Source organism: Rhinoderma darwinii, chromosome 3, assembly GCF_050947455.1.
Source record: "Rhinoderma darwinii isolate aRhiDar2 chromosome 3, aRhiDar2.hap1, whole genome shotgun sequence".
Classification (NCBI taxonomy): Eukaryota; Metazoa; Chordata; class Amphibia; order Anura; family Rhinodermatidae; genus Rhinoderma; species Rhinoderma darwinii.
In genome coordinates, this window is record NC_134689.1 from 253,084,928 (window position 1) to 253,099,430 (window position 14,503).

General features: G+C 46.3%; 1 protein-coding gene across 1 annotated transcript in view; it reads right to left on the bottom strand.

Moving 5' to 3' along the window:
* CCDC33 (coiled-coil domain containing 33) overlaps positions 1-14,278 on the bottom strand; it is a 111,804-nt gene extending 97,526 nt beyond the window's left edge. The window contains exons 1-2 of the mRNA XM_075857754.1: positions 13,975-14,278; positions 12,992-13,584 (exon numbers count right to left, since the gene is read on the bottom strand). Of these exons, the coding sequence (XP_075713869.1) occupies positions 12,992-13,584; positions 13,975-14,278 (897 nt within the window). The remainder of the gene's footprint in view (positions 1-12,991; positions 13,585-13,974) is intronic.
* Between the last annotated feature and the right edge of the window lie 225 nt (positions 14,279-14,503).

Sequence of the window (14,503 nt, forward strand, 5' to 3'; positions counted from 1 at the left end):
TGGGAAAGCTGGGTATTTTGTGTGCTCCTGCACAGTTGTCCTTTTTTGAATGTCTATTGCCCGCCAGCTATCAGGGTTATTTCGTAGTCCTTACTACCTACAAGGGGGCTGTGGGCAGTGTGGCACTACCGACCAGGGGGCTGTGGGCAGTGTGGCACTACCTACCAGGGGGCTGTGGGCAGTGTGGCACTATGAACCAGGGGGCTGTGGGCTGTGTGGCACTACCAACCAGGGGGCTGTGGGCTGTGTGGCACTACCAACCAGGGAGCTGTGTGGCACTACCGACCAGGGGGCTGTGGGCTGTGTGGCACTACCAACCAGGGGGCAGTGGGCTGTGGGGCACTACCAACCAGGGGGCTGTGGGCTGTGTGGCACTACCAACCAGGGGGCTGTGTGGCACTACCTACCAGGGGGCTGTGGGCTGTGTGGCACTACCAACCAGGGGGCAGTGGGCTGTGTGGCACTACCAACGAGTGGGCTGTGGGGCACTACCAACCAGGGGGCTGTAGGGCACTACCAACCAGGTGGCTGTGGGGCACTACCAACCAGGGGGCTGTGGGTCACTCCCAACCAGGGGGATGTGGGCTGTGTGGCACTCCCTACCAGGGGTCTTTGCGACACTTCCTACCAGGGGGCTGTGCGGCACTACCAACCAGGGGGCAGTGGGCTGTGGGGCACTACCAACCAGGGGGCTGTGGGGCACTACCAACCAGGGGGCTGTGGGGCACTACCAACTAGGGGGCTGTGGGCTGTGTGGCACTACCAACCAGGGGGCTGTGGGGCACTACCAACCAGGGGGATGTGGGGCACTACCAACCAGGGGGCTGTAGGGCACTACCAACCAGGGGGCTGTGGGGCACTACCAACCAGGGGGCTGTGTGGCACTCCCTACCAGGGGTATTTGCGACACTTTCTACCAGGGGGCTGTGCGGCACTCCCTACAGGTGGCTGTGCGGCACTCCCTACAGGGGGCTGTGCGGCGCTATCTACAAGGGGGCTGTGTGACGCTACCTAGAAGGGGGATGTGTGGCGCTACCTACAAGGGGGTTGTGTGGCGCTACCTACAAGGGGGCTGTCTGGCGCTACCTACAAGGGGGCTATCTGGCGCTACCTACAAGGGGGCTATCTGGCGCTACCTACAAGGGGACTATCTGGCGCTACCTACAAGGGGACTGTCTGGCGCTACCTACAAGGGGACTGTCTGGCGCTACCCACAAGGGGGCTGTGTGGCGCTACCCACAATGGGGCTGTGTGGCGCTACCCACAAGGGGCTATGTGGCGCTACCCACAAGGGGGCTGTGTGGCGCTACCCACAAGGGACTGTGTGGCGCTACCCACAAGGGGCTGTGTGGCGCTACCCACAAGGGGCTGTGTGGCGCTACCCACAAAGGGCTGTGTGGTGCTACCTACAGGGGGCTGTGTGGCGCTACCTACAAGGGGCTATGTGGCGCTACCTACAGGGGGCTGTGTGGCGCTACCTACAAGGGGCTGTGTGGCGCTACCTACAGGGGGAATCTGTGAGTGGGGGGCTGATGGTCATTTTACTGTGAGTGGTGGGCTGATGGTCTTCAAGTGGTTTCCACCTCTGACCTCCAATTGAAATTAATAGGAGGCAGAAAATACCTGCGGCGCCCGTTTGGAGCTTTTTTTCCTGCGTCTTTTGCATTCGCTTCAACAGCTTAAGAAAAAATACAAAAAAATGTCACACAACGCTGTCAGTTGCTGAAGGAATTTTGAGGCAGATTTTTTTTGCCTTACAAAAAAACGTGTGTGAACGTACCCTAGTGTAGTGTAGTGCTTGTTCTTAGCCGTTTTCTGTCTTTCTCAAAACAATTTTTGGTAGGGGGGCCCTGAGGAAATTTTGTTTTTCAAGTGCTGCCTCGAGTCCGAAAAAGTTGGGAAACTCTGTACTAGGATACTATGGAGCAGCTCAGTTCGTCATGGGAATGGGGCCTAGGTGAGTACAATTTTTGTTTTTGTTTGGGGGCACTGTCTACAAGGGGGAGGTGCAGGGACTGTATGGCACGATCTACAAGGCGGAGGTGGGGGACTGTATGGCACTGTCTACAAGGGGGAGGTGGGGGCTGTATGGCACGATTTACAAAAAGGAGGTGGGGAATTATGGCACTGTCTACAGGGAGGCTGTATGGTAAAATCTACAGGGGGGCACTATACTGTGTGGGGGCCACTAAGCGGACATTATACTCTGTAGGGGTACTACAGATGGCATAATACTGTGGCCACAATTAGAGGACAAAATACTGTGTCCTTGAAGGGGTTGTAATATATTATATTATTAAATATTATTATTATACTGTATGGGGGCACTAAAGGGGCATTATAATTTTTTTTATGGGGCATTTTTTTTTTAATGATGGGGTGGGGAGCCGAAAGATCATTTCGCACAGGGCGCCATCCTAGGACCGGCCCTGGTCGGCAATGAGTTCTTTGGTCCTTTTCACTGTAACTAAAGGCCTGTGTAGTTATTGAATGATTTTTCATAGCACCAACAAATGATCGGTAGTTTGAAAAATCATTTGTGGAATCATGGAAATCATTCGCTTAGATCCAGACCTCACCAGCACGAGCGAAATACCAACAAAACTAATTTACATTAATCAGAACTGATTGTGGCAATATATTTGCAGACATCTGCCATAGACTTTTTTGCCACAATCAATATTGCCTACGCTTTTCAATATTGCCAAGAAACAGTACCCAGATGTGAAACGTTTAAAAGGACACTCTTGGAATTAAGTTTGGAACATAGAAACATATGGGTACATCACAGGATACTTTTGGATACTTTTTTTGCTGAACAAACGTTTAATTCGGACATAGCCCATAAACATTGTGTAAATAGAGCCTTAAACAGATTACCAATTTCTATCATTACATTTATGGCTCAATATTATATGTACATGATCAGACAAAAGTGATATTATTTTATGGCTTTCCCCTCTATCGTGTAAATATAGTTTGGCAAAAGTTAGACTAAGGCCAGGATCACACACGTGCAGATTTCATGCAGTTTTTAGCTCCGTTTTTTTGAGCCAAAGACAGAACTGGACACAAAAGAAAGGAGATGAGCATCAGTCTTTTCTTTATACGTTTCACTTGGATCCCTTTCTGGCATTGGCTAAAAAACAGAGCCAAAAACTGCATTCAGGGGCGTAACTAGGAAAGACTGGGCCCCACAGCAAACTTTTTACTGGGGCCCCCCCTCCGCTGGGTATCACACAACCCCCCCCTCGTAGATAGTGCCTCCCTATAGATTCCACCACACAGCGCCCCCCTATGGATAGCACCATACACAGCCCCCTATAGATAACGTCTTACAGCCACAATCCCCCTGTAGATAACGCCATACAGCCCCCTGTAGATAACGCCATACAGACCCCCCCCTGGAGATAACGCCATACAGAGTTCCCCCTGTAGATAACGCCATACAGAGTCCCCCCTGTAGATAACGCCATACAAACCCCCTGTAGATAACGCCATACAGAACCCCTCTGTAGATAACGCCATACAGACCACCCTGTAGATAACGCCACACAGACCCCCTGTAGATAACGCCATACAGACCCCCTGTAGATAACGTAATACAGACCCCCATGTAGATAACACCATACAGAACCCCCTGTAGATAACGCCATACAGACCCCCGTAGATAACGCTATATAGCCCCACCCAAAAAGAAAACGGCCTATAGTCTGTCCTACAAAAGAGATGTATCCCCTATCCACAGGATAGGGGATAGATGTGTGATCGCTGGCAGCGGTAAGGAGAACGGGGGACCGAAAGTCCACCCAAGTTCTCCATGACTAACCTCGGACTTCCGAAGTCTGCGCAGTTCAATAAAAATTAAAGGTGCGCTGGTCACGCATGCGCACAAGCGCGGCCAGTGCACAATTCATTTCTATGGAGCTACAGACAGACCCCGGAAGTCTGAGGTTTGTCATGGAGAACTTCGGGGGACCTTCGGTCCCCCGTTCTCCTTATCGCTGTGCGTCCCAGCGATCACACATGTATTCCCTATCCTGTGGATAGGGGATGCATGTCTTTTGTAGGAACAACCCCTTCAGTGGCGTCGCGCTGTAGCAGCCATAGCGGCTGCTAGCGGAACCTCCGGCCATGGGGGGCCCGTGCCGGCGGGTGGCACGGGCCCCCTCATGCTGTGGGCCCCGTAGCAGCTGCTATGGCTGCTATAGCGGTAGTTACGCCACTGACTGCATTAAAAACGACATGTGTGATCCTGGCTGAACACAATTTTCAATATACTAATAGTCCATCATTCTCAGGCAGGGCCGGCGTTAGGGAGCGTCAAATTGGGCAATTGCCTAGGGCCACCGTCCCTAATGGGGCCCCTTCCTTTAGTATTGCTGTTCAGCTGCCCATCCGTGAAAAGCAAGATGGTGGGTAGCTGAAAAGCAGTAAGGGTATGTTCACCCGCTTAACAAAAAAAGGCTATAAAATACAGAGCTGTTTTCTGGACACAAAAGAAAGGAGATGAGCATCAGTCTTTTCTTTATACCTTTCATTTGGATCGCTTTCTGGCATTGGCTAAAAAACAGAGCCAAAAACTGCATTCAGGGGCGTAACTAGGAAAGAATGGGCCCCATAGCAAACTTTTGACTGGGCCCCCCCCCCTCCGCTGGGTATCACACAACCCCCCCCTTGTAGATAGTGCCTCCCTATAGATTCCACCACACAGCGCCCCCTATAGATAGCACCATACACAGCCCCCTGTAGATAACGTCTTACAGCCCCAATCCCGCCTATAGATAACGGCATACAGCCCCCTGTAGATAACGCCATACAGACCCCCCTGTAGATAACGCCATACAGACCCCCCTGTAGATAACGCCATACAGACCCCCTGTAGATAACGTCATACAGACCCCCATGTAGATAACACCATACAGAACCCCCCCTGTAGATAACGCCATACAGACCCCCCTGTAGATAACGCCATACAGACACCCCTGTAGATAACGCCATACAGACACCCCTGTCGATAACGCCATACAGACCCCCCTGTAAATAACACCATACAGAACCCTCCCCGTAGATAACGCCATACAGACCCCCCTGTAGATAACGCCACATAGCCCCCCCCCCCAAAAAAAAAACGGCCTATAGTTTGTCCTACAAAAGAGATGTATCCCCTATCCACAGGATAGGGGATAGATGTGTGATCGCTGGCAGCGGTAAGGAGAACGGGGAACCGAAAGTCCCCCCAAGTTCTCCATGACTAACCTCGGACTTCCGAAGTCTGCGCAGTTCAATAAAAATTAAAGGTGCGCTGGTCACGCATGCGCGCAAGCGCGACCAGTGCACAATTCATTTCTATGGAGCTACAGACAGACCCCGGAAGTCTGAGGTTTGTCATGGAGAACTTCGGGGGACTTTCGGTCCCCCATTCTCCTTATCGCTGGGTGCCCCAGCGATCACACATGTATCCCCTATCCTGTGGATAGGGGATGCATGTCTTTTGTAGGAACAACCCCTTCTGTGGCGTCGCGCTGTAGCAGCCATAGCGGCTGCTAGCGGAGCCTCCGGCCATGGGGGGGCCAGTGCCGGCGGGTGGCACGGGCCCCCTCATGCTGTGGGCCCCGTAGCAGCTGCTTCGGCTGCTATAGCGGTAGTTACGCCACTGACTGCATTAAAAACGACATGTGTGATCCTGGCTGAACACAATTTTCAATATACTAATAGTCCATCATTCTCAGGCAGGGCCGGCGTTAGGGAGCGTCAAATTGGGCAATTGCCTAGGGCCACCGTCCCTAATGGGGCCCCTTCCTTTAGTATTGCTGTTCAGCTGCCCATCCGTGAAAAGCAAGATGGCGGGTAGCTGAAAAGCATATGTTCACCCGCTTAACAAAAAACAGCTATAAAATACAGAGCTGTTTTCAAGGGAAAACAGCCTCTAATTTTCAGCCGTTTTTTAAACATCAAGCATTTTTTGATGCTTTTTTTATGGCCGGTTTTGGAGCTGTTTTTCTATTAAGACAATGAAAAACGGCTCCAAAAATGGCTCAAGAAGTGACATGCACTTCTTTTTTATGGGGCGTTTTTTATGCACCATTTTTACAAACGGTGCCCATAAAAACAGCCCGTGGGAACGAAACACAGTTTTTCCACAATGGGCAGATGTTTGGAGGCGCTCATGCCCCATATTTGTATCCATTATTCGGGGCATTTACGGCCCGAAAAACGCCTGAAAATAGGCAGTGTGAACATACCCTAACAGTCAGGTAGAGTGTCTTTACCATAGAATCAGCATGGAGGAGCACCACTGGATCGCCGATATTATCACAGATAATATCGGCGGTACAGCGCTCCTCCGTGCTGATTCTATGGTAGAGACTCTCCACCTGACTGTCTCCTCCGAGTCCTGGCATACGTACTGTGTTTTACTAATGCTATCAGCATCATGACGTCGTGTATGCTGGGCAGTGTCAGTACACAGTAAACAGGTGCCCAGAGGGAGTATAGCAGGCAGGAGCGGAGGAGGTACATTTATACGTAGGCAGCATACTGCCATAGAATATAATCTCTTGGGTTTGATTTATTTATTTTATTTTGTGGTCAAAGTGACTTAAATCTGGGGTTTGATTCTGAGCAAGGAGGAGGTACATATAATATGTGTGTATCATACCCATTTCATACACATATCATACACAGATATTATATGTTCCTCCTTATAGCTCAGAATCAAACCCCAGATTTAAGTCACTTTGACCACAAAGTCAAATATTCTATGGCAGTGTGCTGCATTCATACACTGTCTGAATACATGTTTTTACAATAATACCATGAAGCCAGGCCAAATAGTGATAAAGACTGTATATGAGAGCTGCATATATACTCTTAAAGGCCTCGTTCACATCAGCGTCAGGTTCTGTTCATGGCTTCCGTTTATGGGTTCGGTTAGACCTTTCCGTCGGAGGAACCCATGAGCAGAAAGCCAAACGGAAACCATAGCTTCCATTTGCATTACCATTGATTTCAATGGTAATGCTTTCATTGCAGTTGGTTTCCGTTTGTTTACGTTCCGTAAAGATTCAGTTTTTTTAGTGGAAACAATAGTGCAGTCGACTACGCTATTGTCTCCGCTAAAAAACGGAAACCTTACGGAATGGAGACAAACGGATCCATTTGCAACGAAAGCATTACCATTGAAATCAATAGTAAGGCTGGATTCACACGAGCATATTACGTCTGTAATGGACGGAACATAATTCGGCTGCAAGTCCCGGACCGAACACAGTGCAGGGAGCCGGGCTCCTAGCATCATAGTTATGTACGATGCTAGGAGGCCCTGCCTCGCTGCGGGACAACTGTCCTGTACTGTAATCATGTTTTTAGTACGGGACAGTAGTTCCATGGAGAGGCAGGGACTCCTAGCGTCGTACATAACTATGATGCTAGGAGCCCGGCTCCCTGCACTGTGTTCGGTCCAGGACTTGCGGCCGAATTACGTTCCGTCCATTACGGAGGTAATATGCTCGTGTGAATCCAGCCTAATTCAAATAGAAGCTATGGTTTCCGTTTGGCTTTCCTTCATGGGTTCCTCCGACGGAAAGGTCTAACGAAACCCATGAATGGATGCCCGACGCTGATGTGAACAAGGCCTTAAAGGGGTTGTCCGGGCACGGACAACTGATGACCTATCCACAGGATAAATCAGTAGTATATGATCGGTGGGGGATTGACACCCGGACACTGCACCGATCAGCTGCTCTGACTGCCTCTGGGCATAGCAGATGGCTCCGGAAACAGAATAGCGACCGAGCTGCAGTACTGCAGCTCTGCTCCTATTCAAGTGAATAGGAGCAGATTTGCAGTTCTGCAGCACGGCCGCTATGCAGTGTACGGAGCCTTCTGCTTCCGGCTCCGTACACTGCATAACATCCGGTGCCCGGAGGCAGCCGAAACAGTTGATCGTGCGGGGACTGGGTGTTGGACCCCGCACAATCATATACTGATGACCTATTCTGTGGATAGGTCATTAGTTGCCTGACAGAACAACCCCTTTAACCCCTTCAGGACGCAGCCTGTTTTGGCCTTGTTGCACAGCTGATTTTTTCTAATCTGACTTGTGTTACTTTATGGGGTAATAACTTGGGAATGCTTTTACCTATTCAAGCAATTCTGAGAATGTTTTCTCATGACATATTGTACTTTATGTTGGTGGAAAAATTTGGTCCATAAATTCAATATTTATTAGTGAAAAACACCAACATTTTGAGCAAATTTGCAAATTGTGCATTTTTCTAAATTTAAATTAATCTGCTTGTAAAACGGATAGTAATACCACACAAAATAGTCACTAGTTATCGTTTCCCATATGTGTACTATATATTTGCAGAGTTTTTTGAATGTCCTTTTATTTTTCTAGGACGTTACAAGGTTTAGAACTTTAGCATCAATTTCTCAAATTTGCAAGAAAATTTCAAAAGGCTATTTTTACAGGGACCAGTTCAGGTCTGAAGTGGTTTTGAAGGCCTTATATATTATAAACAACCAATAAATCACCCATTTTAAAAACTGCACCCCTCAAAGTATTCAAAACAGAATTCAAAAAGTTTCTTAACCCTTTATGCTGGATTCACACGAGCATGTTCAGTCCGTAAAGGAGTCCATGCCTCTCCGTGGAACTACTGTCCCGTACTGAAAACATAATTACAGTACGCGACAGTTGTCGCATAGCGAGGCAGGGACTCCTTGCGTCGTACATAACTATGATGCTAGGAGCCCGGCTCCCTGCAGTGTGTTCAGTCCGGCACTTGCGGCCGAAATACGTTCCGTCCTTTACGGACCGAACATGCTCGTGTGAATCCAGCCTTAGGCGTTTCATGGGAAATAAAGCAAAGTAGAGGTGAAATTTACAAATTTCATTTTTTAGGTCGAAATTCTTATGTAATAAATTTTTTTCCTCTAACACAGAAGGTTTTACCAGAGAAACGCAAATCAATATTTATTGTACAGATACAGATGTAGCCGTATTTACCTTGACTTTTAACGCATTAAACTAACAATGACTAGATCTCTTATCTGGACTTTTTCAATGGCTTTTGTTGTGTGATATCACACTGCAGCAAGTTATCAGAATCAAGTTAAAGATGGCTACATCCGTACTGCAGTTTTTAGAAATATCCCACATGTGACCCTAGAGTGGTAATGGACTGAACAGGCCTCAGAAGCAAAGGAGCACCTAGTGGAATTTGGGGCCTCCTTTTTTTTTAGATTATATTTTAGGCACCAAGTCAGGTTTGAAGAGGTCATGTGGTGGCAAATTTTTTTTTGATTTTCACAAGGGATAAAGGAGAAAAAGCCGCCCAACATTTGTAAAGCGATTTCTCCCGAGTATGACAATACCCCATATGTGGTCATAAATGTTTTATTAGAAATTAATTAACCTTTTCATGACTAATCCTTTGTTTTCTTTTTTATTTTCGTTTTCACTCCCCGCATTCCAAAGACCATAACTTTTTTATTTTTCCGTCAATAGAGCGGTGTGAGGGCTTATTTTTGCAGAAGGAGTTGTAGTTTCTGTTGAGACCATTTAAAGTACTATATAATGTACTGGTAAACTGAAAAAAATATTTTTGCTGGGTGAAATTGGAAAAAACTGTGATTCCTCCATTGTTTTTTGGGTTTTGTTTTTACCGCTTTCACCGTATGGTAAAAAAGACAACTTATCTTTATTTTGCGTCTCAATGCGATTACGGTGATATCAAATTTATATAGAATATATTTTAAAAAAAAAGTTTAAATAATTTATTTTTTGTGTCACCATATTCTGAGAGCCATAACTTTTTTATTTTTCAGTCAAAAAGTCTGTGTAAGGGTTTGTTTTTTGTGGGACGAGTTGTAATTTTTATTGGTACTATTTTGGGGTATATGCGACTTTTTGATCCCTTTTTTATTCTATATTTTGGGAGGGGTGGTGACCAAAAAAATAGTGTTTCTGGCATTGTTTTACATTTCTTTTTTTTGCTGTGTTCACCGTGTGGGAAAAATAACATTATAGTTTTATAGTTTGGGTCATTACGAAAGCGGTGATACCAAATATGTGTACTTTTTTTTAAAGTTTTCATATTTTTCCTTTAATAAAATACTTGTTATAGGAAAAAAATATAATACATTTTTACACTTTTATAAAACATTTTTATTAACTTTTTATTTTACTTTATACATTTTGTTTTTTTTTACCTGCAGCACTGATCGCTGCTAAAATACATTACACTACCTATGTAGTGTAATGTATTCCAACTGTCAGTGTGAAGTCAGAAAAAAGCAGCAAGGCAGCACATCCAAGAAAACTGGAATTTTATTCACCCACAGGTGCGACGTTTCAGTCCAACAGGACCTTTCACAAGCATTTGATGCTTGAGAAAGGTCCTGTTGGACTGAAACGTTCTGTTGAACTGAAAAGGTTTTCTTGGATTCCATTTGTGGGACTCTGGATCAGGTCCCTTTGAGGCTTGCACTCACTATATTGCATATTGCTTTGGGTCTCCAGTGCTGTGATATTCTCCTTCTGCCTTTCCAAGTGTGACGTCAGGGTATGTTCACACGCTAGCTGGCTTTTACGGCTGAAATGAAAGCCTGTTTTCAGAAGAAAACAGCTGCGTCGTTTCAGCCGTAAATGCTCCTCCTCGTAATATACGAGGCGTCTGTGACACTCGTATATCTTGAGCTGCTCTTCATTGAGTTCAATGAAGAACGGCTCAAATTACGTTGCAAAGAAGTGCCCTGCACTTCTTTGCCGAGGCAGTCAATTTACGCGTCGTCGTTTGACAGCTGTCAAACGACGACGCGTAAATTACAGGTCGTCTGCACAATACGTCGGTAAACCCATTCAAATGAATGGGCAGATGTTTGCCGACGTATTGGAGCCCTATTTTCAGATGTAAAACGAGGCATAATACGCCTCGTTTACGTCTGAAAATAGGTTGTGTGAACCCAGCCTCACAGTCACTCTGACAGCAAGCCTGTGAAAACCAGCTAGAAGCTGGTCCTCATAGTCTTCCATACATGGCAGCCCCGGAGGTCATTATCTGGCCTCCGGTTGCCATAACAACCACATCGACAACCCCCATGATTGCATGGGGCCTGCCGATGTACTACAAACCCTCTAGATGCGTAGATCGCAATCGATCGCCGCATTTAAGGGATTAATTGCCAAAATCAGCGGCGATGAGCCGCTGATCGGTAACAGTGGAGTGTCAGCTGTCGTAGACAGCTGACCTCCCGGGTTTCGATGCACACTGTCATCGACAGTGTGCATCGGGAACGATACAGTGACTTCCTGTCACTCTGACAGGAAGCCTATCAGGAGGCTGGACCTGATAGGCTTCCGTACATGGCAGACAAGGAGGCCATTGTTTGGCCTCCGGTTGCCATGCTAACCATCTGCAAACCTCACGATTTCATCGTGTGGTCTGCCGATGTGCTAGAAACCCCTAAAATGCGGCGATTGCAATCGATCGCCGCATTTAAGGGGTTGATTGCCGAAATCAGCGGAGATGAGCTGCTGATAGGCAACAGTGGTGTGTCAGCTGTCGGGGACAGCTGAGATCCCGGCTCCCGGTGCACACTGTCACCCGCCAGTGTGCACCGGGATCCACGCCGTAAATGTACATCCTGGTGCGCTAAGACACTGGCCACCAGGGAGTACTGTTGCATAGTGGTGCGCCTAGGGGTTAAGTACTATATGGCCTGGCTGCAGCAGTTGTCTGATCTGGGGTCTGAATTTTCTTAAAAACATTCTCTGTAAGGCCGGATTCACACGAGCGTGTGTGTGTGTTTTGCGCGCGCAAAAAACGCGGCGTTTTGCGCATAAAAATTCCATAACAGCTCCGTGTGTCAGCAGCATATGATGCGTGGCTGCGTGATTTTCACGCAGCCGCCACCATTATGACACTGTTTGTAAACAGAAAAGCACGTGGTGCTTTTCTGTTTTCATTCATAGTTTTGATTACTGTAGCGCGCATCACGCGCAGCACACGGAAGGGCATACGTGTGCCGTGCACAGTTTTCACGCACCCATTGACTTCAATGGGTGCGTGATGCGCGAAAAACGGGCAAATATGGGACATGTCGTGAGTTTTACGCAGCGGACATACGCTGCGTGAAAATCACTGACAGTCTGAACGGCCCAATTGACTAACATAGGTCCGTGCGAGGCACGTGAAAAGCACGCGCGTTGCACGGACGTATTATAAGTTCGTCTGAATAAGCCCTTATTGTGATATATATTATCTGTGGTCTGAATATATATTGCTGCAATAATACTATACAGCCAGAGTAAAGTAATGTAAGAGAAGAGGTTTCTGTTCTGTAGATCAGTGAGTGTGATTAGGGGACCTGATTAATCCCTTCCCGCTGCAGCCATTTTTCGGATTTTCGCTTTTGTTTTTTCCTCACCACTTTTCCAAAAGCTACAACTTTTTTTATTTTTCCATAGCCGTATGAGGGCTTGTTTTTTGCAGGACGAGTTGTAGATTTTCATGGCACCATTTATTGTACAATATAATGTACTGGGACTGAAAAAAAATTATTTGTGGGGTGGAATGTGAAGAAAAAACAGTGATTCCTCCATTTTTTTTGTCGGGATTTGTTTTTACGGTGTTCACCGTGTGGTAAAAATGACATGTTAACCTTATTCTGTGGGTCAATAGGGCAACAGCGATACCAAATTTATATTTGTTTTTATTTACCAAATTGACTGAATGTAACTACGTTGTTAGTACATTATTTTTAAATTTGGGGCCCCTCTTGTAATTTTGCTCAGGGCCACACTTTGCCTAAAACCAGCCCTGTTCTCGTGCCTCAGGAGAGTAGCAATAGGGGGTTCAGAGTTTGCAGTGGGGTGGGCACTCAAGCCCAAAAGCCTGAGTGACCCAAATGTTTGGGGGCTCTATCACAGATTTTGCACTGGGGCCCAGTTACTTAAAGTTCTGCTTCTGTCAGTCCTTACCTCATCTTGCAATGATTCGAGTTCTGGTGAGGACATCCTTTCTACTTTATCTACTTCTTCTTCATCATCATTAGGATTATCATCTGAAGATTTATGGTCTGATAGGCCTTTGGAGACAAGATGTGTTCTTGGGGTTGGTGTGCCAAGATAATGATGATCAGATCTGATGGCTTCTGAATGAGAGATATAAGATGTCGGTGCTGTATTAGGAGTGCTTTGCTTATAGGTGTTAAGTCTTGGCGTAGTAGGCTTAGAGATGCCTGCTTTCACACTGGGTGGTATAGGAGAGACTGGTTTAGAAATATCTTCAATTTTTGGGGGTTGGTATTCCCGGAAGCTCACACTGTATGCAAGACGTCCACAGTGCATTGCCATATGATCCCCTGCAACTCGTAAAAGTGCCAGCACTCCTTGATATTTGTAAAGGGGCTCGAAGGGAGCAGCTCGTAGATTAATGCGAGGTTGGTTAGGGCGTGGGTAGATGGCGAATAGTGCTTGTCCCACTTTTTTCCCATCTTTAGGTGTGCCGGACCCATACTTTAAAACATCAATGCACAGGCGTACATCATGGTGTTTATCATTTTTACATAGTCCTGTATAGAACAAAGAAAACAAAAGAATTAGGAAAAGTAAAAAAAGCGATAAACAGGATTAAAAATGTTAACGCAATAGTTGTGCCACAGCGTTAGTTGATAAAATATATGAAAACGAAACTTAACTTATACTTCAAAGAATCTACTGGATTTAACATTGCATATCTTTTTTGGTCAGACCATAGAAAAAAAGCACTCTTATGTTATACTCTAAAATATCACATCAAATAAACACAGAACTTGGTATACAGTCCGCGCCATCCCACATAATACTACAAGGTGAAAAAGAGAATTATTCTTCCCACTCTGATGGACCCTAAAACTTGTGTTTTTTTTTTTTACTATTTTCCCTGTAACAATCTTGAGAATAACATTGTGTTTGTATGTTACCTTTTGGCAATATAAATAAAAAGTTATTTTTGTCAAATGCCATCGTATCTGTAAGATCTTCTTGCTCTGCAGTGTCAGTCTCGGCCTCACACCTCGGAATCACGTCTCCATTGTTGACCTTCACTGTGATACCTTCCACTGAATCATCCAGCAGAGGATTTTCTACACGTAGAAGCAATTTGTACTTTCCTGGCTCATTGAACTGAGCATCCAAAAGATTAAACTCTAGAGCCAACACCTTGTCATCTAACCGCAAGCGAGGTGGTCCAGGTGGAACTACCTGGGGTGCTGCCGGAGCTGGCATGATGAAAGCGTCACAATTTAAGCTTATTTCATGTCCACATCATTCTGCAGTGCTTTTCCTTTGCTGGTATATGTCTTTATATGTGCTCTCATATTTTTCCTCACTTGTATTCCTCCTCTTCATTGTCTGTCATCACTAAGTTTATACACCTGCAGGGAGTGGTGGAGACGGAAGGATCACATTCACCTGGCTTCTGTTTGTTTGAGACAAACCAGGTTACCTGGT